General features: G+C 49.5%; 1 protein-coding gene across 1 annotated transcript in view; it reads right to left on the bottom strand.

The window, feature by feature from the left end:
• Window positions 1-17,500, bottom strand: part of Antxr1 (ANTXR cell adhesion molecule 1) — a 197,312-nt gene that overhangs the window by 41,266 nt on the left and 138,546 nt on the right. The window contains exon 17 of the mRNA XM_057766193.1: window positions 9,987-10,067. Coding sequence (XP_057622176.1) covers window positions 9,987-10,067 — 81 coding nt within the window. The remainder of the gene's footprint in view (window positions 1-9,986; window positions 10,068-17,500) is intronic.

Raw genomic sequence — 17,500 nt, 5'->3', positions numbered from 1 at the left:
GACCTCATACCCAGAGCTCGTGACCTCAGGGGACTGTGCGAGAGTCTCTACTTGGCTTGCTACAAAAATGCAGGATCTTATCAAAGGGGGGTGTCACAAAAGACTTCCCCAGAACAAGAAACAGTGTGAGCGATTTCCTCAGAGTAGCTGGGGAAAATGAAAAGGAAATATGATTGTGATCTCTTCCTTCACAGAGCAGTCAGCTCTTACAGGGAAGGACAGGTTGAGAAACAGCCGCACTGTGGACTATGCTGGAGGTCCAGGAGGCAGGAAGCGCTGTCCCTGAGCAGAGGGCAGGAAGGGATCCTAGAGGTGCGAATTCCAGGAGTGCCTGGAGGATCTCCAGGGATTAAGGGCAGAGAGCAGAGCCCGGAGTGGAGTATGCCTCTCCCTTCCCCCTCAGTGCCCAGCTCCACTCCAACCTGGGCCCCACACAGGCTATTCTCTCTAGACAGAAGGCCATCGCCACCCTTCACTGCAAGTTCATCCTTTATGTCAAACTCTTCCCTTGGACCCTGGCTTTGGTTAGCTCTCCTTATTCCACGGTCTCAGGGAACCCCGAACTCCCTCTTACACTGTTTACCATTTGGAATTGTGATTCTGTGAACTTTCCCGACTATTTCACTGTGCACTGCCTGAGGCACGGGCTGCCCTGGCTCCGGCTGGCGCAACTGCTTGGCTTGGGGCCTGCCAGAGAGGAAGGACCCGAGAGTTGTTTGTTGATGAATGGATATTCTCTGTCCTGGACAGGGCTGCTGGTAAGAGTGAAGAGGGCAGGAATAAGAAAATAGAGATGCAGATTCCAAAAATAAAAAGGTAGAAATAAAGAAATATAAAGTTGTGAGCCAAGGAGAACGAGAGCAGACTGTCAGCAGCTGTCTCAGCAGCTTAAGGAGTAACTGTTAACTGTGGGTTACTTTGCTCTACAAATAGCTCTGTCTGCAAACTGAGGGTTGCTCCACAAACTGAAAGTTAGCTCTAAGATAACACCCCCGCCATCCATGATCAGCAATGGACATGGGCTGAGTTAACCTTTAAGTGGTGGGATATACGCGACTTTTTGGCTGTGCATCTTCCCATACACTTCCCTGCTATGTGAAATTGGCAGTGTCAGGGGAGGTCAGAGCCTGGGTAAACACTGTCGGGGAGCGCCGGGGCAAACAATGGACTAAATACAAACACTAGCTTAACTGAAAAACTCTGTTAATGGAAATCGTAAAAAAGACAAGTTGTATCTGAGTTTTACCTCTAGATTGTAGAAATTCCTTTGTTCATGCTGGATGCTTGTTGCTTCTTGTTATAAAAAGGGGGAGTTCAGAAACTGTCCTTGCCACAGCCTTACAAGTCCATCTCTAGCTGGGCTCTCAGCTAGCTGAGAAGCTTTCTGTGCCCCATGGAGATTTAATTTTTTAATTTTTATTTTCTTTTCCTGGAATAAAGTTTACTTCTGGTCTACTAGACTTTAGTGGTCTGTCCCCATCTTTGTGCGGCCCCCATGGACCCAACAAGAGAAGAGGATGGGAGGGGTGGGAACCAGGGAGAGAAAAAGATGATGTGTAGCATGGAAGGACAGCAAATGAGAACAGGTCCAAGCCTGGGCCATCATCAGGAAGGGTGCATTAGACGGTATAAAACAGAAGGTACCAGAAGGAAGGGGGACAGGAAGGACTTCCCTCTGTCTTCCAAAACTGGTCCAGTTTTTTTTTTTTCTTTTCAACATATGAACACAAGCCTTTTCCTTCCTGTAGAGGCCGGATTATACAAGCCATATTCCTACATGGTAAGACAGTCAAAATTCTGAGCGACCTGGCAAGGCACTGTTTGCACCTTCCACACAGAAGGTGGTCGCTTAGCCTTTGATAATGAGACAACATGGTGCTATCCTAAACAACTGGTCAGTATATGCTAATGTCCTTCTGTTCCTTCTAATGTAATTTAGGAGGTCGCCTAGGGAAGAGGTGTTTTTCAGTCTGTGTGACAGAGCAGGCATAGATAGGAAGACATGACAAAATGGGCATAGATAGGAAGACCTGACTTAAGACATTCTCCCTGCTACCTAGGAAACAGAATGCTAATGAACTCCCCCCCCCCCAGTTTACCTTTTGGTATAAAAGCTGTTTGGAGGATAAATATGGGTGATTTTCAGGATGTGAACTCGGGATTTCATGAAGGATCCATGAAACTCCCTCTGGATATAGTCATGTGAGTTGTGTTTTCATTCCCACACCTCCACTCTGGTAAGAGAAATGATTTTTGTTGGGGTCAGACCCTGATACCTTCTCTCAGCTTGAGGGGAAGATTCCAGAAGGACTGGGTAGTGCAGGATGGCTGGATTCTACTTTGACTAATGCCCTCTGTGATTTGAACAGTTGCAGGGGTCTTAAGCCCCATCTTATCTGCAAAAGGCCAGAGTAAGGCAGTGTTGGGGACCATGTGAGATGCTGTACTTGGGTGACTGGGGGGGTCTCCCAGCACCAGTCAGCTTTCAACTTCCCTACTCCAAAATGAAGGGACTGGGAGACAAGGTTTGACAGTCAGCCCCTCCTTGAGACTGAGGGTCAGACTGAGGTGACATATGGTCATGGAAACACAACACAAAATGGGCTGTGCGGGCCGTCCATAGCAATCTGACTTGCTCCACAGAGAGTTCTGGAAATCCAATTCCCAAGTCAGGGGTTGCCACCTATGATCCAACCTTTAGGCCAGAGCAGAGCTTCCTGCCAGTGATTCCTGACTGAGACCCATCACAGAGGCCAGCATGTCCTAGACAGGACTTTTCAGTGACATCAGCTGAAGGATACCAGAGAGCTAAGTTGCTAGACACAAGTATTTTTGGATGAAGCATCAAGCTTTCAGAATTACTATGCACTTGGGTTAAATTTTGGCTGTAAGGTCAAGCCCCATTTCCCTCAAGAACGATTGGAAGAAAACAAACAAAGGAACAACAACAGAAACACACGAGACAGAGAATCTGAAGGGTGTTTTCTGACTCGGTCGCTATCATTTGCTTCCTCCCTGTTGTTGCAGCTGCAGGGGAAAGGGGGCAACGTGGAGCTTAAAGTCCAGGGAGGAGCTGGGAGGAGGATGAAGAGGAAGAGGGTATGAGCACACTTGTGGGAGAGGAGTGTTTTAATAAGGGGGCTGGAAAAGAAGGGAAAGGGGTGGGGGCTACAGAGAGCCGCAGCATGCAGCAGCCTTCATGTTCAGAGACTCTCGCTACTGTGGAAAGAAGTTGGCACAGAAAAATCCAAAGATGAAATACGTTACAGTCAACGTTGGGCTTGACTTCTCTGAAGAAAGTTAACCTTGCAGGTTTTGTGTGCAGTCTGGTTTTTGCTGTGGGGAGAGAATGTTTTGATCTTGTTCTTTCTAAACTCAGGAAAGTAAGCCAAGAATTCCAAGTACTTGTCTCCCCCTCCAGAGACAGAGGGAAAGATTTCCAAGGGTGAGAACCCAAGCCATCCTCCTGAGAATTCGGCTTCCAGAGGACATCCCACGCCAAAGTAAATCACACCCTCTAGGAACAGTTCCCATAATTTGCATTTTTCTTTTTTTTTTTTCTTAAATGACCCACTTCTCACAAAGGTTTGTAAGAGTCAGGAGCCAGCCGCCAACAAATTGGATTTTTGTTTTAGATTCTCAGACACCTACCGAAGGTCTCAGGATGCCTACTTAGTCACAGCCAGCATACACGTGTTGTCTCCTGTGCAAGAAAAACTTGACTTTCACATAGATAACAAGATTCTTTTCGCTGTTGTTGTTTTTCAGGACAGAGTATTACTATGTAGCCCTGACTACACACTAATAGTCCTGGAACTCTCTACGTAGACCAAGCTTGCCTTGAACTCAGAGATCTACCTGCCTCTGTCCCCTGAGTGCTAGGATTAAAGGTCTGTGCTCCACAACACCTAATTCAGACACTACGATTCTTCTCACAATTGTTGACTGGAAAGTAGGAAAATAATTCATCCCTCTCTGCCCCTGTGCGTAAGCCACAGCAGTGCGCCCTTCCATCCAGAATGAGTCCTCCCTAAATCATCCCTCTCTGCCTCTGTACGTAAACCACAGCAGTGCGCCCTTCCATCCAGAATGAGTCCTCCCTAAATCATCCCTCTCTGCCTCTGTACGTAAACCACAGCAGTGTGCCCTTCCATCCAGAATGAGTCCTCCCTAAATCATCCCTCTCTGCCTCTGTGTGTAAACCACAGCAGTGCGCCCTTCCATCCAGAATGAGTCCTCCCTAAATCATCCCTCTCTGCCTCTGTGCGTAAATCACAGCAGTGTGCCCTTCCATCCAGACAGAATGAGTCCTCCCTAACGTCATCCCTCTCTGCCCCTGTGTGTAAACCAGTGCAAAAAACAGCAGTCTTCCCTTCCTTAAGCACAACTACGAACATAACTTGCTAACATTTGCAGGACTTGCCACTGTCCCTGGCTGGGGTCCTGTGACCATTACCCCTCATGCCTCACTATCCTCCACTCTACCTGGCATCTCCTTGAAGTCTGACTTGAAGCTCTTCACCCAAGAGCTTCTCTCAGATCCTTTCTGAGCTCGGACGTGACATGCAGCAGCCAGTTTTGACTCCAGAGCAGACAAGATGCTTTCCTGGGGGTTTCAGCCACATCTCAGAGTCGCTCCTGCCAGGTTGTGCTGGGGGACCTGCCTGTTTGTTCCCACTCCCACGCACTGAGTGTCACGGAATACCCAGCACTACTGGGTATTCTGCGGAATGAGGGGAGGAACGCAGAGGACCAAGTGTGTGGTTAGATCTAGAAGCCCTGAAGTCATTCTTCTGATCCTCTTTCCAGCTGTGCCTGCTGAGAGCTGAGCCCTGGTCCTGAGCTTTATGTGAATGGATGTCACAAGTGCGTGCCCCACATCACCATGAATGGTTCTGTGTTTCTGTAACCATTTTCAGTTAGAGCAGTGACCATACACTACTACTACTCCATTGGGCATCACTAGCGCCCATCCTGGAAATGGATACTTTGCGGGGGTACCACAGATGTTTGTTTGATGGGAAGGAGCCATGGAAAGATGAAAAAGAGGGAATGCAGGTCTCACGAAGGAGAAGAAACACGAAGACGAGGCAGCATGCTTGCCCGTGTCAGTTCATGGTACTGGAGGCTCACATGTTCAGGAAGTCCCTGGGATGGACAACCTACTCAGCTCTTTCTTCTCTGTGACAATGCAGACACAGAGCCCACATAAGCAACCTTGGTCCCTCGTTGCAAACAGCTGTGGAGAAGACACCCCTGGGGCTGGAGCTCAGATTGCTCAACCTCCAGGGCTGGCTGTGCTGACATTCACAAGCGGCAGACATTGTTTACATACATTTACGTGTGCGTTTCCTCAGATCTATTCTGGACGCAAGGAGTTCCCAGTCTGCAAAACAAGCTCCGAGCGTGTTGTGTGCAGGGAGTAATGGAATGTACCATTCCCTGATGCCAGATCTGAGAGCAACCAAGGAGCTAAAAACAAAACAAAGGTCTAGCTCCATGGGTCATCCAGTAGCAACGTGAGGGACTGGGGTTCATGCTGGGGCAGACAGAAGGGGGTGAGGCTTAGGTGTGGAGAGCAGCACTGACTTCCATCCACAGAGACTCAAGGTGGGGTCATCCTCCTTACCCCCAAACAACCACAACATCAGCAGCCAGAATCTAGACTTGGCCTCCCTTCCTGGGAGGAAGGAGACTGTGACTTGTCCACTTGCTGCACACCTATGACACTCTCTGAGTTTCAGAATGTGGAGACTTGCCTTTAAATTGTTCCCGATAGAAAAGGATGACATTTTGTGGAACCATTTTACTTGTTCTCAGCCCTGGATCTTGTTAGAACCGCCCAGAGAGCCCAGACCGTAGCCAGAGCGATGAAAAAGAATCACCGGAGCAGAAGCCATGTGCCTCGAAGCTGGTCTGGAAATCACTACCTGTCATCCAACCTTTCTTACCTAATAATGTGTTTGGAATTAGTGATCTAGGCACAGGATCTGGCTAGGGAGACTTCTTGGCAGCAGATCAGGGCTTATTATTTATTATTAAGCTAGGTAAGATATTCTGCACCAAGGCCATGGGTCACGTGGAAATTCAGGAAGAGATGACTCAGCAGTCGGGTATGTATGGAAATCTTGATAAAATCCAGGCTCTCAGGGTTGGGGTTGGGGGGCTCTGATGGCACTGAGTTCAGTTATCTCCCTGGCTCTAAGTGTGAACCCCAGCTCTGCAGTTAGTGTTATCTGGAGTCACTTTAGAAATGCTAATTCCCAGTCTTGCCCATAGTGACCAACTGGGAACCTCTGAGCTGGGTCCTGGCAACCTGTTAAATTTTCAACGTGATTCTGAAGCCTGCCCACCCCTGAGAACCACTGATCTGCTCCAGGAATCCCCAGCGGATGTACCTTGTTTTATTCCTGTGTGCTAACCTTAGTCACTGAAGAAAGTGTCTTTGGACAAGTCAGCCTTAAAACTCAATAGAAAAGTGGGTCAATAGGGCTGAAAAGATGGCTCAATGGTTAAGAATATCTGTGCTTGCTGAGGACCTGAGTTCAGGCTGCTCACAACTTTCTAACTCCAGCTCCAGGGGATCTGATGCTCCTCTATGGGCACCCCCCACCCACATACAGATATCCTCCACACATACATTAATTAAAAAAAAAAATCTTAAAGGTGGATAAAAGCACGCACAGATAACTGGAGAAAGAGAAAAGGAGCATCTGCAAAATTGTCCCACCAAATGAGCTCGAATGAGACAGCCGACTTTCCTGAGTCCATTGAATCTGTTGAAGATGCTGACAGGAAGGCAAATTTATGTAAACTTTTAGGGCCGTGACTTGGGAATGCCTACGACAGCCTCAGCAGTCAAGAGCCAGACACTTAGCCAAAGGACTATTTCTCGGTTTTAGTACTATAACAATAACCTGGGAATAAATGTTCCCAAAAGAAAAAAATACACAATGAAAAGTGGTACCATCTCTCTAAGGTAACCTTAGGACAGGACACTCGCTGGAATGGAAAGCTCACTCCTTGGATACGGTGAGGAGAATAATCCAGGTTTATGAAATGGGAGGAACAGCAGTAACTAAGAAAGGCCACTGAGAAGCTCTCACGAGCCTTCTGAGTTTTCTTCTTGGGCTGAACGTTCTAAAAGATGAGTAAAGTCCCTGAAATCGAGCTGCTCACCTGTGCAGGAAGCCTTGGGGACAGTCTACAAAATGTGCAAGGGTACTCTTTCACCGTGTGTCACACGGGTTCTGCTTGGCACTGCCATGGTGGAAGCATGGGTCTAGCTTTCTGTGTTGATAGGATCACCACGGAGATGGTGAACCATGATGTCAAGCTAACAGAAGTTTGTTAAAGTGGAGGGGAAGGGAAGGCACAGCAACAGAGAAGCAGGTTCAGGGAACAGTGAGCTCCATGCAGCTGGCGTCAGGAGTTGACCAAGGAATGAGGGTGGACAGCAGATGAAACAGAAAGGGAGACTTTTTTTGGTCAATCCAAACATTGGAGTTTTCTTCTTTTTCCTTTTCTTCTCCTCTCTCTCTCTCTCTCTCTCTCTCTCTCTCTCTCTCTCTCTCTCTCGTTCTTTTCTATTTCTTGCATGTCAGACATCAAGAAGGACACACTGAAGGCCTTGTTTTAGAAACTTTAGAAAGGGCACCCCAGTGACTGTTTACTGGAAGCAGGGATTGGTGCAAGCAAGGGATCCCCCCTTCCCCTTGCTTAGTAAACTTTTAAAAATGTTAGGATGCTGGGTATAACAAATGGTCACTGACTTGCTATTAAATGGTCCTGTCACTTTCCCTTCTACACTGACCTAGGGATTCCCTGGTGGGATTCAAGGAGCCATGGACTGTGAGCCTTCCCAGGGCAGAAAGAGGGTGTAGGTGGGGAAGCAGCTATGCCTGTCCTGTGCTCAGCTCTGAGGTTACAGGCTCAAGTTTCTATAGCCCTTGCATTATTGGGCTGGCCCTACATCTGTCTGTCCTTCCAGGTATGTTGACTGGAGAAGGGGACAGGAAACAAGGGAAGGAGCTGCCAGGCTCCTGGAATACAGCACTCTGAAACAGCTCAGCATGTGGCTGAGACTTCTGTTTTTGTTTTGCTTTAGAGGAAAATTCAGAACCTGTGACTCTTGTTCATAGGCACATGGCTGGTGGGAGTGACTTCGAGTTGATGGAAAATGTGGTCAGGCCCATAAATCTCCTACAGTCATCACCACAGGTCTGTAGGGAGTGAGCATCCTGGGGTTATGCAAAACAAAGTAGGGAGGAGGGTGGCACACCACAGAGTCTTTTCTGCCCTAGAACTCTCTTAGGCATAATGTGGGGGTTCTTAGCTTCAGACACACCTGTGGGGGTGTTCTTAGCCTCAGGCACACCTGTGGGGGGTTCTTAGCCTCAGCACACCTGTGGGGGTTCTTAGCCTCAGCACACCTGTGGGGGTGGTTCTTAGCCTCTCAGCACACCTGTGGGGGTGGTTCTTAGCCTCTCAGCACACCTGTGGGGGTGGTTCTTAGCCTCAGGCACACCTGTGGGGGGTTCTTAGCCTCAGGCACACCTGTGGGGGTGGTTCTTGGCCTCTCAGCACACCTGTGGGGGTGGTTCTTAGCCTCAGGCACACCTGTGGGGGTTCTTAGCCTCAACACACCTGTGGGGGTGGTTCTTAGCCTCAGCACACCTGTGGGGGTTCTTAGCCTCAGGCACCGTGAGGGACCATGTTGAGTAGGTTAACTGAGGTGGGAAGACCCACACTATAGGTGGACAGCCCAGGTCCCAGGGTCCTCCACAAGGAGAGGTGACCTGAGCACCAGCGTTCATCCCTCCCCACTTCTGGACTGTGAGTGCAATGTGACCAGCTGCGTGACTATTGCCCTTTTCTCCTAGGTTGCTATTCATGTACTTATCCCAGTGTGTGTCTGCGTGTATTTATGCATACCACATACATGCCTGGTGCCCACAGAAGCTGGGAGAGGCATCAGTGTGGTACAGGTGCTGGGAGCAGCCACACAGACTCCCTGGAGGAGCAGTGAGGGCTCTGACTGCAGAGCCTTCTGTTCAGTTCCCCCACTAAGTTGCTTTCCTTGGGGGTTATTTTATCAGAGCAACAGGGAAAGCAGCTCAGACAAGGGGCTACCATTGCCTGCCAGCTGTAATGCGATATGGTTACCATTATCAAACTTACAAAGAGTAAACACAGAGGTTGGGGGTTTGCCTGAAGTTTTTCTTGCCAGGAAGGAAGTGACTTCAAGCTGAAGTCTGCCTGGCTCACAGAAGCCCTTAAAGAGACACCGTTATTTTGTGTTTGGGTAAATGGGTCAGGTTCGCAAAGAAGATGTAGGTGGCTGGAAGCAAAGAGAGAATTTTGTTCGGAGCCTGTCTTCCTCATCTGTGGATTGAAACCTCTCATAAGAAGGGACATTGCTCACCTTCTGTTGTCTCCATTTACAAAGAGAAGACAGCGGCAGCCTGGTTTCTAGGATGGCACTACCTGTGTAGCGCCTCCTAGTGGGAGATTCTTCAATTGGGCCCCTGACAGATCCTGGTCAAAACCCTTAGAAGAGTAGAAGCCCCGGCCTCCCAGAGTTCTGGGAGCTCGCCACAGCCTTCATGCCTCTCTTGGGGTGCTGGCTCCGTGTCTCTCCAGTGGCCCGTGTAGATGAGGGCCACAGACGTCCCACTGGAGGCTGCCTGCAGCATGAGGCTACCTGGAGCTGTCACCCACTGTGCTCCAGACTGCAATTCTCAAGTTCTAGGAAGCTAAATATGATATATTGCTGTCAAAGTCCTTTTCAGAAAAGCAAACCCAACACAAGGTAATAACCAGGATTTAAAAAGTTGGCATCTGATTTGTCGGCGCAGGAGACAATAGCTGTAGTTGTGCACGAGCAGTTATTCTGGTACTACTAAAACAGAGGGAAAGGGAAAGAAGTGTGTGTGTGTGTGTATGTGTGTGTGTGGTGTGTGTGTGTGACCGCTAGCGCAGCCTACCGTGTCTCCCGGCTGTGGTCTCATCACGGACACTCGGTCATATCCCTTCCTTAGCAGAACCCACAAGGCATCGAGTTTTCCCTGAAACAAAACAAATACAAAAAGATTACATAAAAAAACAGCCTGGTGGACAGCCACTGCAGATAAGAAGATGACATATAAAACCAGCCTGGTGGACAGCCGCTGTAGATAGGAAGAAGGTTACATATAAAACCAGCCTGGTGGACAGCCACTGTAGATAGGAAGAAGATGACATATAAAACCAGCCTGGTGGACAGTCACTGCAGGTAAGAAGAACTCCCCAGGTTCTCCTGCATGTTAGAAACAGAGCTTGGGCCACATGGTGAATGCGGGTTAGGGGCACTCCACTCTCAATGCAAGGGATACACTCTAAGAGCTGCAAGCAGGGCTGGGAAGATGACGTGGAGGATACACTGCTTGCCATGCAAGCCTGAGGACTGAGGTACAGATGCCTCCCCCGGGTAAGTCATTCCGGTGCAGTGGAGGGCAGGCTGGCGAGTTTGACTAACTGATCTGTGAGCTCTGGGTTCAGCAAGAGAATCTTCTCTGTTAAACAAGGTGGACAATGATTGAGAAAGACACTCAGTGCCAACTCCTGCCCACACGCACACACACAGACTCACATGCATACACAGAGACACACACAGACACAGATACACACACATACACACAACACACTGAGGCTCATTCAGCTTCTTTGACTTAGCTCTCATCACCCTCTCAATTGGTGGCTAAATAAAAGAAGACAATGACAGCTATAGGACAATTTCTTGCCCTCCCCACAAGAAAAAACAAAACCAACAAAAGGCCCCTATATGGAAGTCTAGGGCCAGGCCCTCAGTAGCTATGTGTGCTTGGCTTATGATAAAAGTGCATCTCAAAAAGGATTCCCTAGAACCCCCTGCCACGTCACTTTATAGGACAAAAGGGGCTTTGTTGATGCAACTAAATGATGGAGATGAGCAACCAGCCTGGACCACCCAGGGTGGGCCCAAGGAGGCCACTCAGGTGAGACAGGAAGGCCAGGATCAGAGATGTGTCTCAGGGGGACTCACTCAGAGGACACAAACCGGGGGGACTGGCCTTGGGGAGGGAAGGAGCTCAACCAATTAAGAGGTGCAGGCAGCCTCAGGGATCTGGACAAGGAAACAGATTCTCTTCTGGGGCCTCCAAAAGGAGAACGGCCTGGCCCCCGACTTAGATTTTTAGCCCAGTGAGGTCTGTGGGCTTCTCATCTTCAGAACTGTGAGATAAGAAATCTATGCTGCTTAGCCTCTTGTATTTTATACTTTATGATAACAGTGACCGGAAACCAGGGCAGCCCTTGCTACCCACGGCCATATCCTGTGGTCACCAGCTTGCTGTGTATCTCTGCCCACTGGAACACCAAGTTTACCAAAGCAATGGTGTGTTTGGTTCTGCCCACTGCTGTGTGCCTAATGTATGGTGCTGGGTACTGAATGACCGTGGGTGTTAGGTGCTTGGTGCTGAATGACCATTGGTACTAGGTGCTGGGTGCTGAATGAGCATGGGTACTAGGTGCTGGGTGCTGAATGAGTGTGGGTGCTAGATGCTGGGTGCTGAATGACCCAAGATGCTAGGTGCTGGGTGCTGAATGACTGTGGGTGGTAGGTGCTGGGTGCTGAATGACTGTGGGTGGTAGGTGCTGGGTGCTGAATGACTGTGGGTGGTAGGTGCTGGGTGCTGAATGACTGTGGGTGCTAGGTGCTGGGTACTGAATGACTGTGGGTGGTAGGTGCTGGGTGCTGAATGACTGTGGGTGCTAGGTGCTGGGTGCTGACTGACTGGGTGGTAGGTGCTGGGTGCTGAATGACTGTGGGTGCTAGATGCTGGGTGCTGAATGACTGTGGGTGCTAGGTGCTGGGTGCTGACTGACTGTGGGTGCTAGGTGCTGGGTGCTAAATGACTGGGTGCTGACTGACTGTGGGTGGTAGGTGGTGGGTGCTGACTGACTGTGGGTGGTAGGTGCTGGGTGCTGACTGACTGTGGGTGGTAGGTGCTGGGTGCTGACTGACTGTGGGTGCTAGGTGCTTCCACATCGTATCCTCTCATTTAATTTTTTCAGCAGTTTTCAGAGCAGTGTGGAGAAAATGGAGAGTCAGAGTATCAACTGTCTTCCCCACAAACAGACACCCTGTCACCAGGCGTTAAAATTGTCTGACTCCAAAGCTCACACACCACCACCGCAGCCACAGATCCTGCCTGCGAAGGGCTGGCTGGAGAGCTTTACCCCACAGCACGGGTAGCAGGGTTGCAACCCTTTAGGGTCTCATGGGATCGATTTTATCCTAGAAATTCTGAGTGATATAATAGAAAATGTTAGAATGAAGAGCACGTGACAAGGAAGGATAGGGTTATTTTATGAGAGCTGTGTTTTGTTTGTGTGTGTGTATATCTTAGACCTCCATGTGAAGTGATGTCATATAGGAGCCTTGGGGTTATTCGAGTGCATGGGGTGTGCAGTGTCCAGAGCGGTGACAGGAAGGTAGGGGACACGTGCAGAGCTCGGCCGCAACAGAAACACATTACACCAACAGCACTGATCATCCCAGAGAACTCCAGGTTTTGACGTCACTTTCTGGTGGTTTAGACACACACCTGAAAAACTCAGCTCTTGAACACCAGCTAGCTGTTGCTTAAGCTTTTGAGGGTTCAATGTGGTCTTGCCGAGTTTTGAGTTTCTCATCTACTATTGCAAAGAGGCTATAAAAGTCTTTGAAACTATTCTGAAATGGGGTTGGTGTCGCTGTTGGACAGAACTGGTGTGGGGTTCGCAAGAGTTTTCTGCTGAAGAGTCAGCTAAATGTTTCCTAGAAGGTTTTAGAGTCAAGTCCTTACCACTCAGGATATTAGGTGGGTGATAGCTTTTGTCTTCTAGTGTTTGGCTCATAAATCATCCCACCCAGATTCCTTATTTACCAGCCACTCAAACCCTAAACAAATGAGGAACATTGGCCAGAGGCTTAAAGAAGAAGATCTGGCTATTAAGAAAGGAATGAATTAGTTCAGCAGGGACAGAAAGTATGACAGCAAAGAGCAGCTGAGCTCTGCAGGCCCAGGAGACAGTGAATTAGGCTCTTGGTGGAGCAGGCAGCCACACAGAGCCTAACACAGAGTACTCAAGAACCCTGGGAAGTGAAGCTGAGCCTTCTCTTCTCCCACAGAGCGGTCCCAACTTCCCAGGGCTTGCTCTTCTTAAAGTGTGTGTCAGGGGGTGAATAATACTGTTTTCGCTATAAATTAAATTATAAATTAAACACTGAAGTTATCTCCTCTCAGGAAAAGTATTCACAATATGCCATCTGTAATCAAAGTAAAGTCACTGAAATGACAATGGGGAAGCTCAACAAAGATGGAAGAGTAAGGCAGTTACCCAATACGTGGACATCTCTAGACGGAAGAGTAAGGAAGAGTTACCCAATACGTGGACATCTATAGACGGAAGAGCAGCGCAGAGTTACCCAATAAGTGGACATCTCTAGATGGAAGAGTAAGAAAGAGTTACCTACTACATGGCCATCTATAGATGGAAGAGTAAGAAAGAGTTACTCAATATATGGACATCTATAGATGGAAGAGCAGCGTAGAGTTACCCAATACGTGGACATCTACAGGCACATGCCCAGCTTCCCTTTGTGTTCTTCCAGCACCCCCTTCTCAAGCTGGAGTGACACTCCTCCTCATCACCCCCCTCCCTGCCGTGTACTCTGGCTCCAGTCATGCCCTCAGAGCGGCTCACACTTAGACCATCAAACCCCTCTGTATTCTGGCGGTCGACTGCGCTGTCCTCCCAGGAGTCTTTCTTTCCCTTGGCCTTGCCTCCGTTAGGGTTGGCCTGTGTCCTCCTCCCTCTCTGCCCCTTCCCCTCTGCCCGTGCCTGACTTGGGTGCAGTGCTCCTATGGGCCCGATCTGTGCTGTGCCTGGCCTGACTCTCCCATCCAGCCTCATGCTTCATGCATTCTGCTTTCAAATTGGGCCTCTCTTGAGGTCCAGGTCTAGGTACAGCGTGACCTGTTTAGGTCCAGATCAAGGCATGGAACGACCTACCAAACCTTAATTATGATGAAGTATGGATGTCTAATAGGAGCCAAAAGCAGGCACAGTGAATCAAATGAGCTCTCTTCTCCCTGTGTGGACCCTTCTGCACACCCTGTCTTTGTCGTGGAGGTGGATGCTATACAGCAGAGGGCTGGCCTCTCTCCACGTGGCTTCATGTCCACCATCAGCCATATTTGGGGAGTGCTTTCTGCCCCCGCTCACCTGTCACCTCTTTCCATATCACTATTTCCACATTCCCTGATGTGGCCGGGCCCTTGTCACATGCCCCTTAGTGAAACATTCCCTGCCCCAGGCTCCTGTCCTCTTTCTCTGTGTGCACTGATGTAAGCTTTCCCCACCAGTCCAAATGGATGCATAATGGCTAATGAACTAAACCTCAGACCCCGTGTAAAGGTGGAAGGAGAGAACCGACTGACTGCAAAGATGTCCTGATCTCCACATGAAAGCTGTGGCACATGACCTCCACATACACGCCGTGGCACGTGACCTCCACATGTAAGCTATGGCACATGACCTCCACATGCAAGCTGTGGCACGTGACCTCCACATGTAAGCGTGGCACGTGACCTCCACATGTAAGCCGTGGCATGTGACCTCCACATGTAAGCCGTGGCATGTGACCTCCACATGTAAGCCGTGGCACGTGACCTCTCCCCATCATGCACTCTCTCACACACAACAATAAATTTTAAAAATTAAGGTTAAAAAAAGGCTTTAAAAGCAGACAGGTTTCTGACAAGGTTCTCAGAGCCCAGATTTTCTGAACATGGCAGAGAGCTGTCATTTTAAAGCGATAGTGTTAGGCTTGTTCATGGCTCCCTTCTGAAGGCAGCAGTGCCCCAGAGGGGTGGGAGTGCACATCTGTCTCTGGGACATTTGTGTGTCCTTCAGGCTCAGCACGTATCCTTTAGACTCTGGTTTTCATACCCCAGGCAAAACGCCCGCTGCTTCTGTGAAACTGTGACAGAGCCTCCACCACAAACCCCAGAGCCCCAGCCAGGGTGTGTTGGCTGACACCTAAAAATAGCTTCTTCCATATGGAGTGGACTCCGCTTGACTGGTAAATGGGAAATTTACCAGGCCCAGGCTCCCACAGCCACACCTTACTGTGCCTCAGACGGTAACCAGTGCATGGGGACTGGTGAAGGGCCATGCTGCTTGGGCTGTATAGCGGGGAGACCTAGGGGCCACCACTCTCAGCACCCTGGAGCGTGACTGAGCTTCTGCGCTCATTTTGCCGCTCTTTGGGGCTGTCTATCTTAGCTAGTGGCTTCAGCTCTGAGATGGAAACTTGACGATAGCTCAATTTATAGCACTGCCCTGAGCAGAAAGCTGGAATTCCAGGCTTGGGAATACATGGCAGTTTGATCCACTGCCCTGTCACAGCCTGCCACTTCTGGGGAGCAGCCCGGCTGTCTTTCAAGGCAGGCTTTGGCTTGGCCCCTTTGCTGTCGTTTCTCTCACTTCCTGGAATGTGGAGAAGCTACTGGAAAAAGAGATGGATAGTTTCTCTGACGTCTGCAGTCAGTCCTAGTTTTAAGCCAGTTGGTGGCCATGTATCTGGGCATGACTTAACTCGTCTGAAATGGCCAATTCTGTTTAATGAGAAGCACGGGGTGCTGTAAATCGAGGAAGCAAAAACCAAGCAAAGGAAAATGCAGCTAAATACCAGGGGAAATTCCCCATCATGAGCCTGGAACTAGGATGGGGGAAGTGTGGTTGTTGTGGTCAGTGTCTTAATATAGCATGGGGTGTGATGGGGGGACAGGAGGAGGAGCCTATTGTAACCCTTTCCCCTCACCTCCTGCTTAGCCCACCTGCTTCTCCAATCTCAGGAACAAAGGAAGAAGGGGTGTCCATTGCAACCCATTTCACCGTGTAGATGGTACCAGCCACTTTTGCTGGAGACCTAGACATGGTCCCAGGATCTGCTGAGAGTTCTGTGCTGGAGCAGGGTTCTCCCTGTTCACAGCGGGGATGGAAGGCAGGCTCAGTGTGTCCTGGCCCTTCTCCTGGAGCTGCCTGTCCTCATACAGCCTGTGCTCCTTGGCATGCTGCCGCTCGCCAGCTAGCTTCCCTTGGAGCACTGGGGGGGGGGGGGAGGACTGGAAGGGCATGAGTGGGGTGAGGGTAAGTGGGGGCCTTTGTTTCTTCATTCCCTTCCTGCTTCCCTGTTTCCCTGTGGTAACTGATCCCTGTAGGGCACAGGTCTACAGATGTCTAGAAGGAACTGAAGGACAAAGACTTCAGGAAAAGGAAAAGTGAGGAGGATAAGAACTTACATAACCAGTGAAAAACATCAAAACCACAGTCTCTGTGAGCTCGGAAACTCATGCGTGCCAGACACAATAGGGCTGACACACACATGAACTCACAGCCTGGTGACTACACACAGGACCTGCACAGGTTCAAACCGGACAAAAGTTTCAGCGTGGAGGAGGGGAAGTGGGCACCAAGTCTCATCCCTAACCAAGAAGCTGTTTGCAGCTGATAGCTGCTAGGAAAGGGAACGTCAGAAATTCTCCAGTGAAGTGTCCCTGGGGCCTATCAATTCCAGGGCAGGCCCTATGTCCAGTAGTTGCCCAACACAAAACATCCTGCATATTTTTGGTGTGCCCTTTTGTTTTGTTTGTCTTATTGTTTGCTTTTAATTGAGAGAGAGAGAGAGAGAGAGAGAGAGAGAGAGAGAGAGGAGGAAAGGGAAAGAATATGATCAAAATATACTTTATAACACTTTTTAAAATAAGCAAATGTCTTTTGCTTGTGGGCCATGAGGAGACAGGTGGTGGGGAAGATTAAGATTGCTGATCTCTGCGCCTTCGCCACAGTTTCCAGTGGTTGCTCTCTCCCTCTCACTGGGCCCCTGCTGGCCTAGGGGTGTAATAATTCCTCTTGTAGCTAGTCCCTGGTGGCCACACTGTGGGGCCTTTGAGCCTAGGTCGCCTTCTGTGAGCCCTATTGTTTGCAGTGTGCCTTCTGTGTTGATGCAGAATTAGGACAACACCATGAGAGGGTACCACACGGGACTTAGTACCTCATGAGGTCCTGCTGATGCCCACAGGCATCTTAACTAGAAAAGGCTCAGCACGATGCACGCATGTAAAACACATGAGGTCTGGACCGCTAGTAGGAAACCTGCTCTTCCTCCGAGCTTCTCAGGTTCTTTCTGCAGTCTGCCCCCCTTCACAAATCCGTCATCAAATGTCCTCTTCCTGGACAGAGCGTGCTGAAGGAGCTGGGTGGTCTAATGTGATGGCTTGGGAGTGCTTTCTCGGCCCCACCCCGTGCTTTGGTGGAACCTGGTGGAATCCCTGCTCTGTCAGGCTCCACACTGTTTACTGGGACATCAAAATCTAATTGGTGCCCGCAGGGGGTGAGATACAGGGAGAAGGCTCAGAAACCAGGGATAATC

This window comes from Chionomys nivalis, chromosome 1 (assembly GCF_950005125.1).
Source record: "Chionomys nivalis chromosome 1, mChiNiv1.1, whole genome shotgun sequence".
In the NCBI taxonomy this organism is placed as follows: Eukaryota; Metazoa; Chordata; class Mammalia; order Rodentia; family Cricetidae; genus Chionomys; species Chionomys nivalis.
This window is presented reverse-complemented; position numbering and strand designations above follow the sequence as displayed.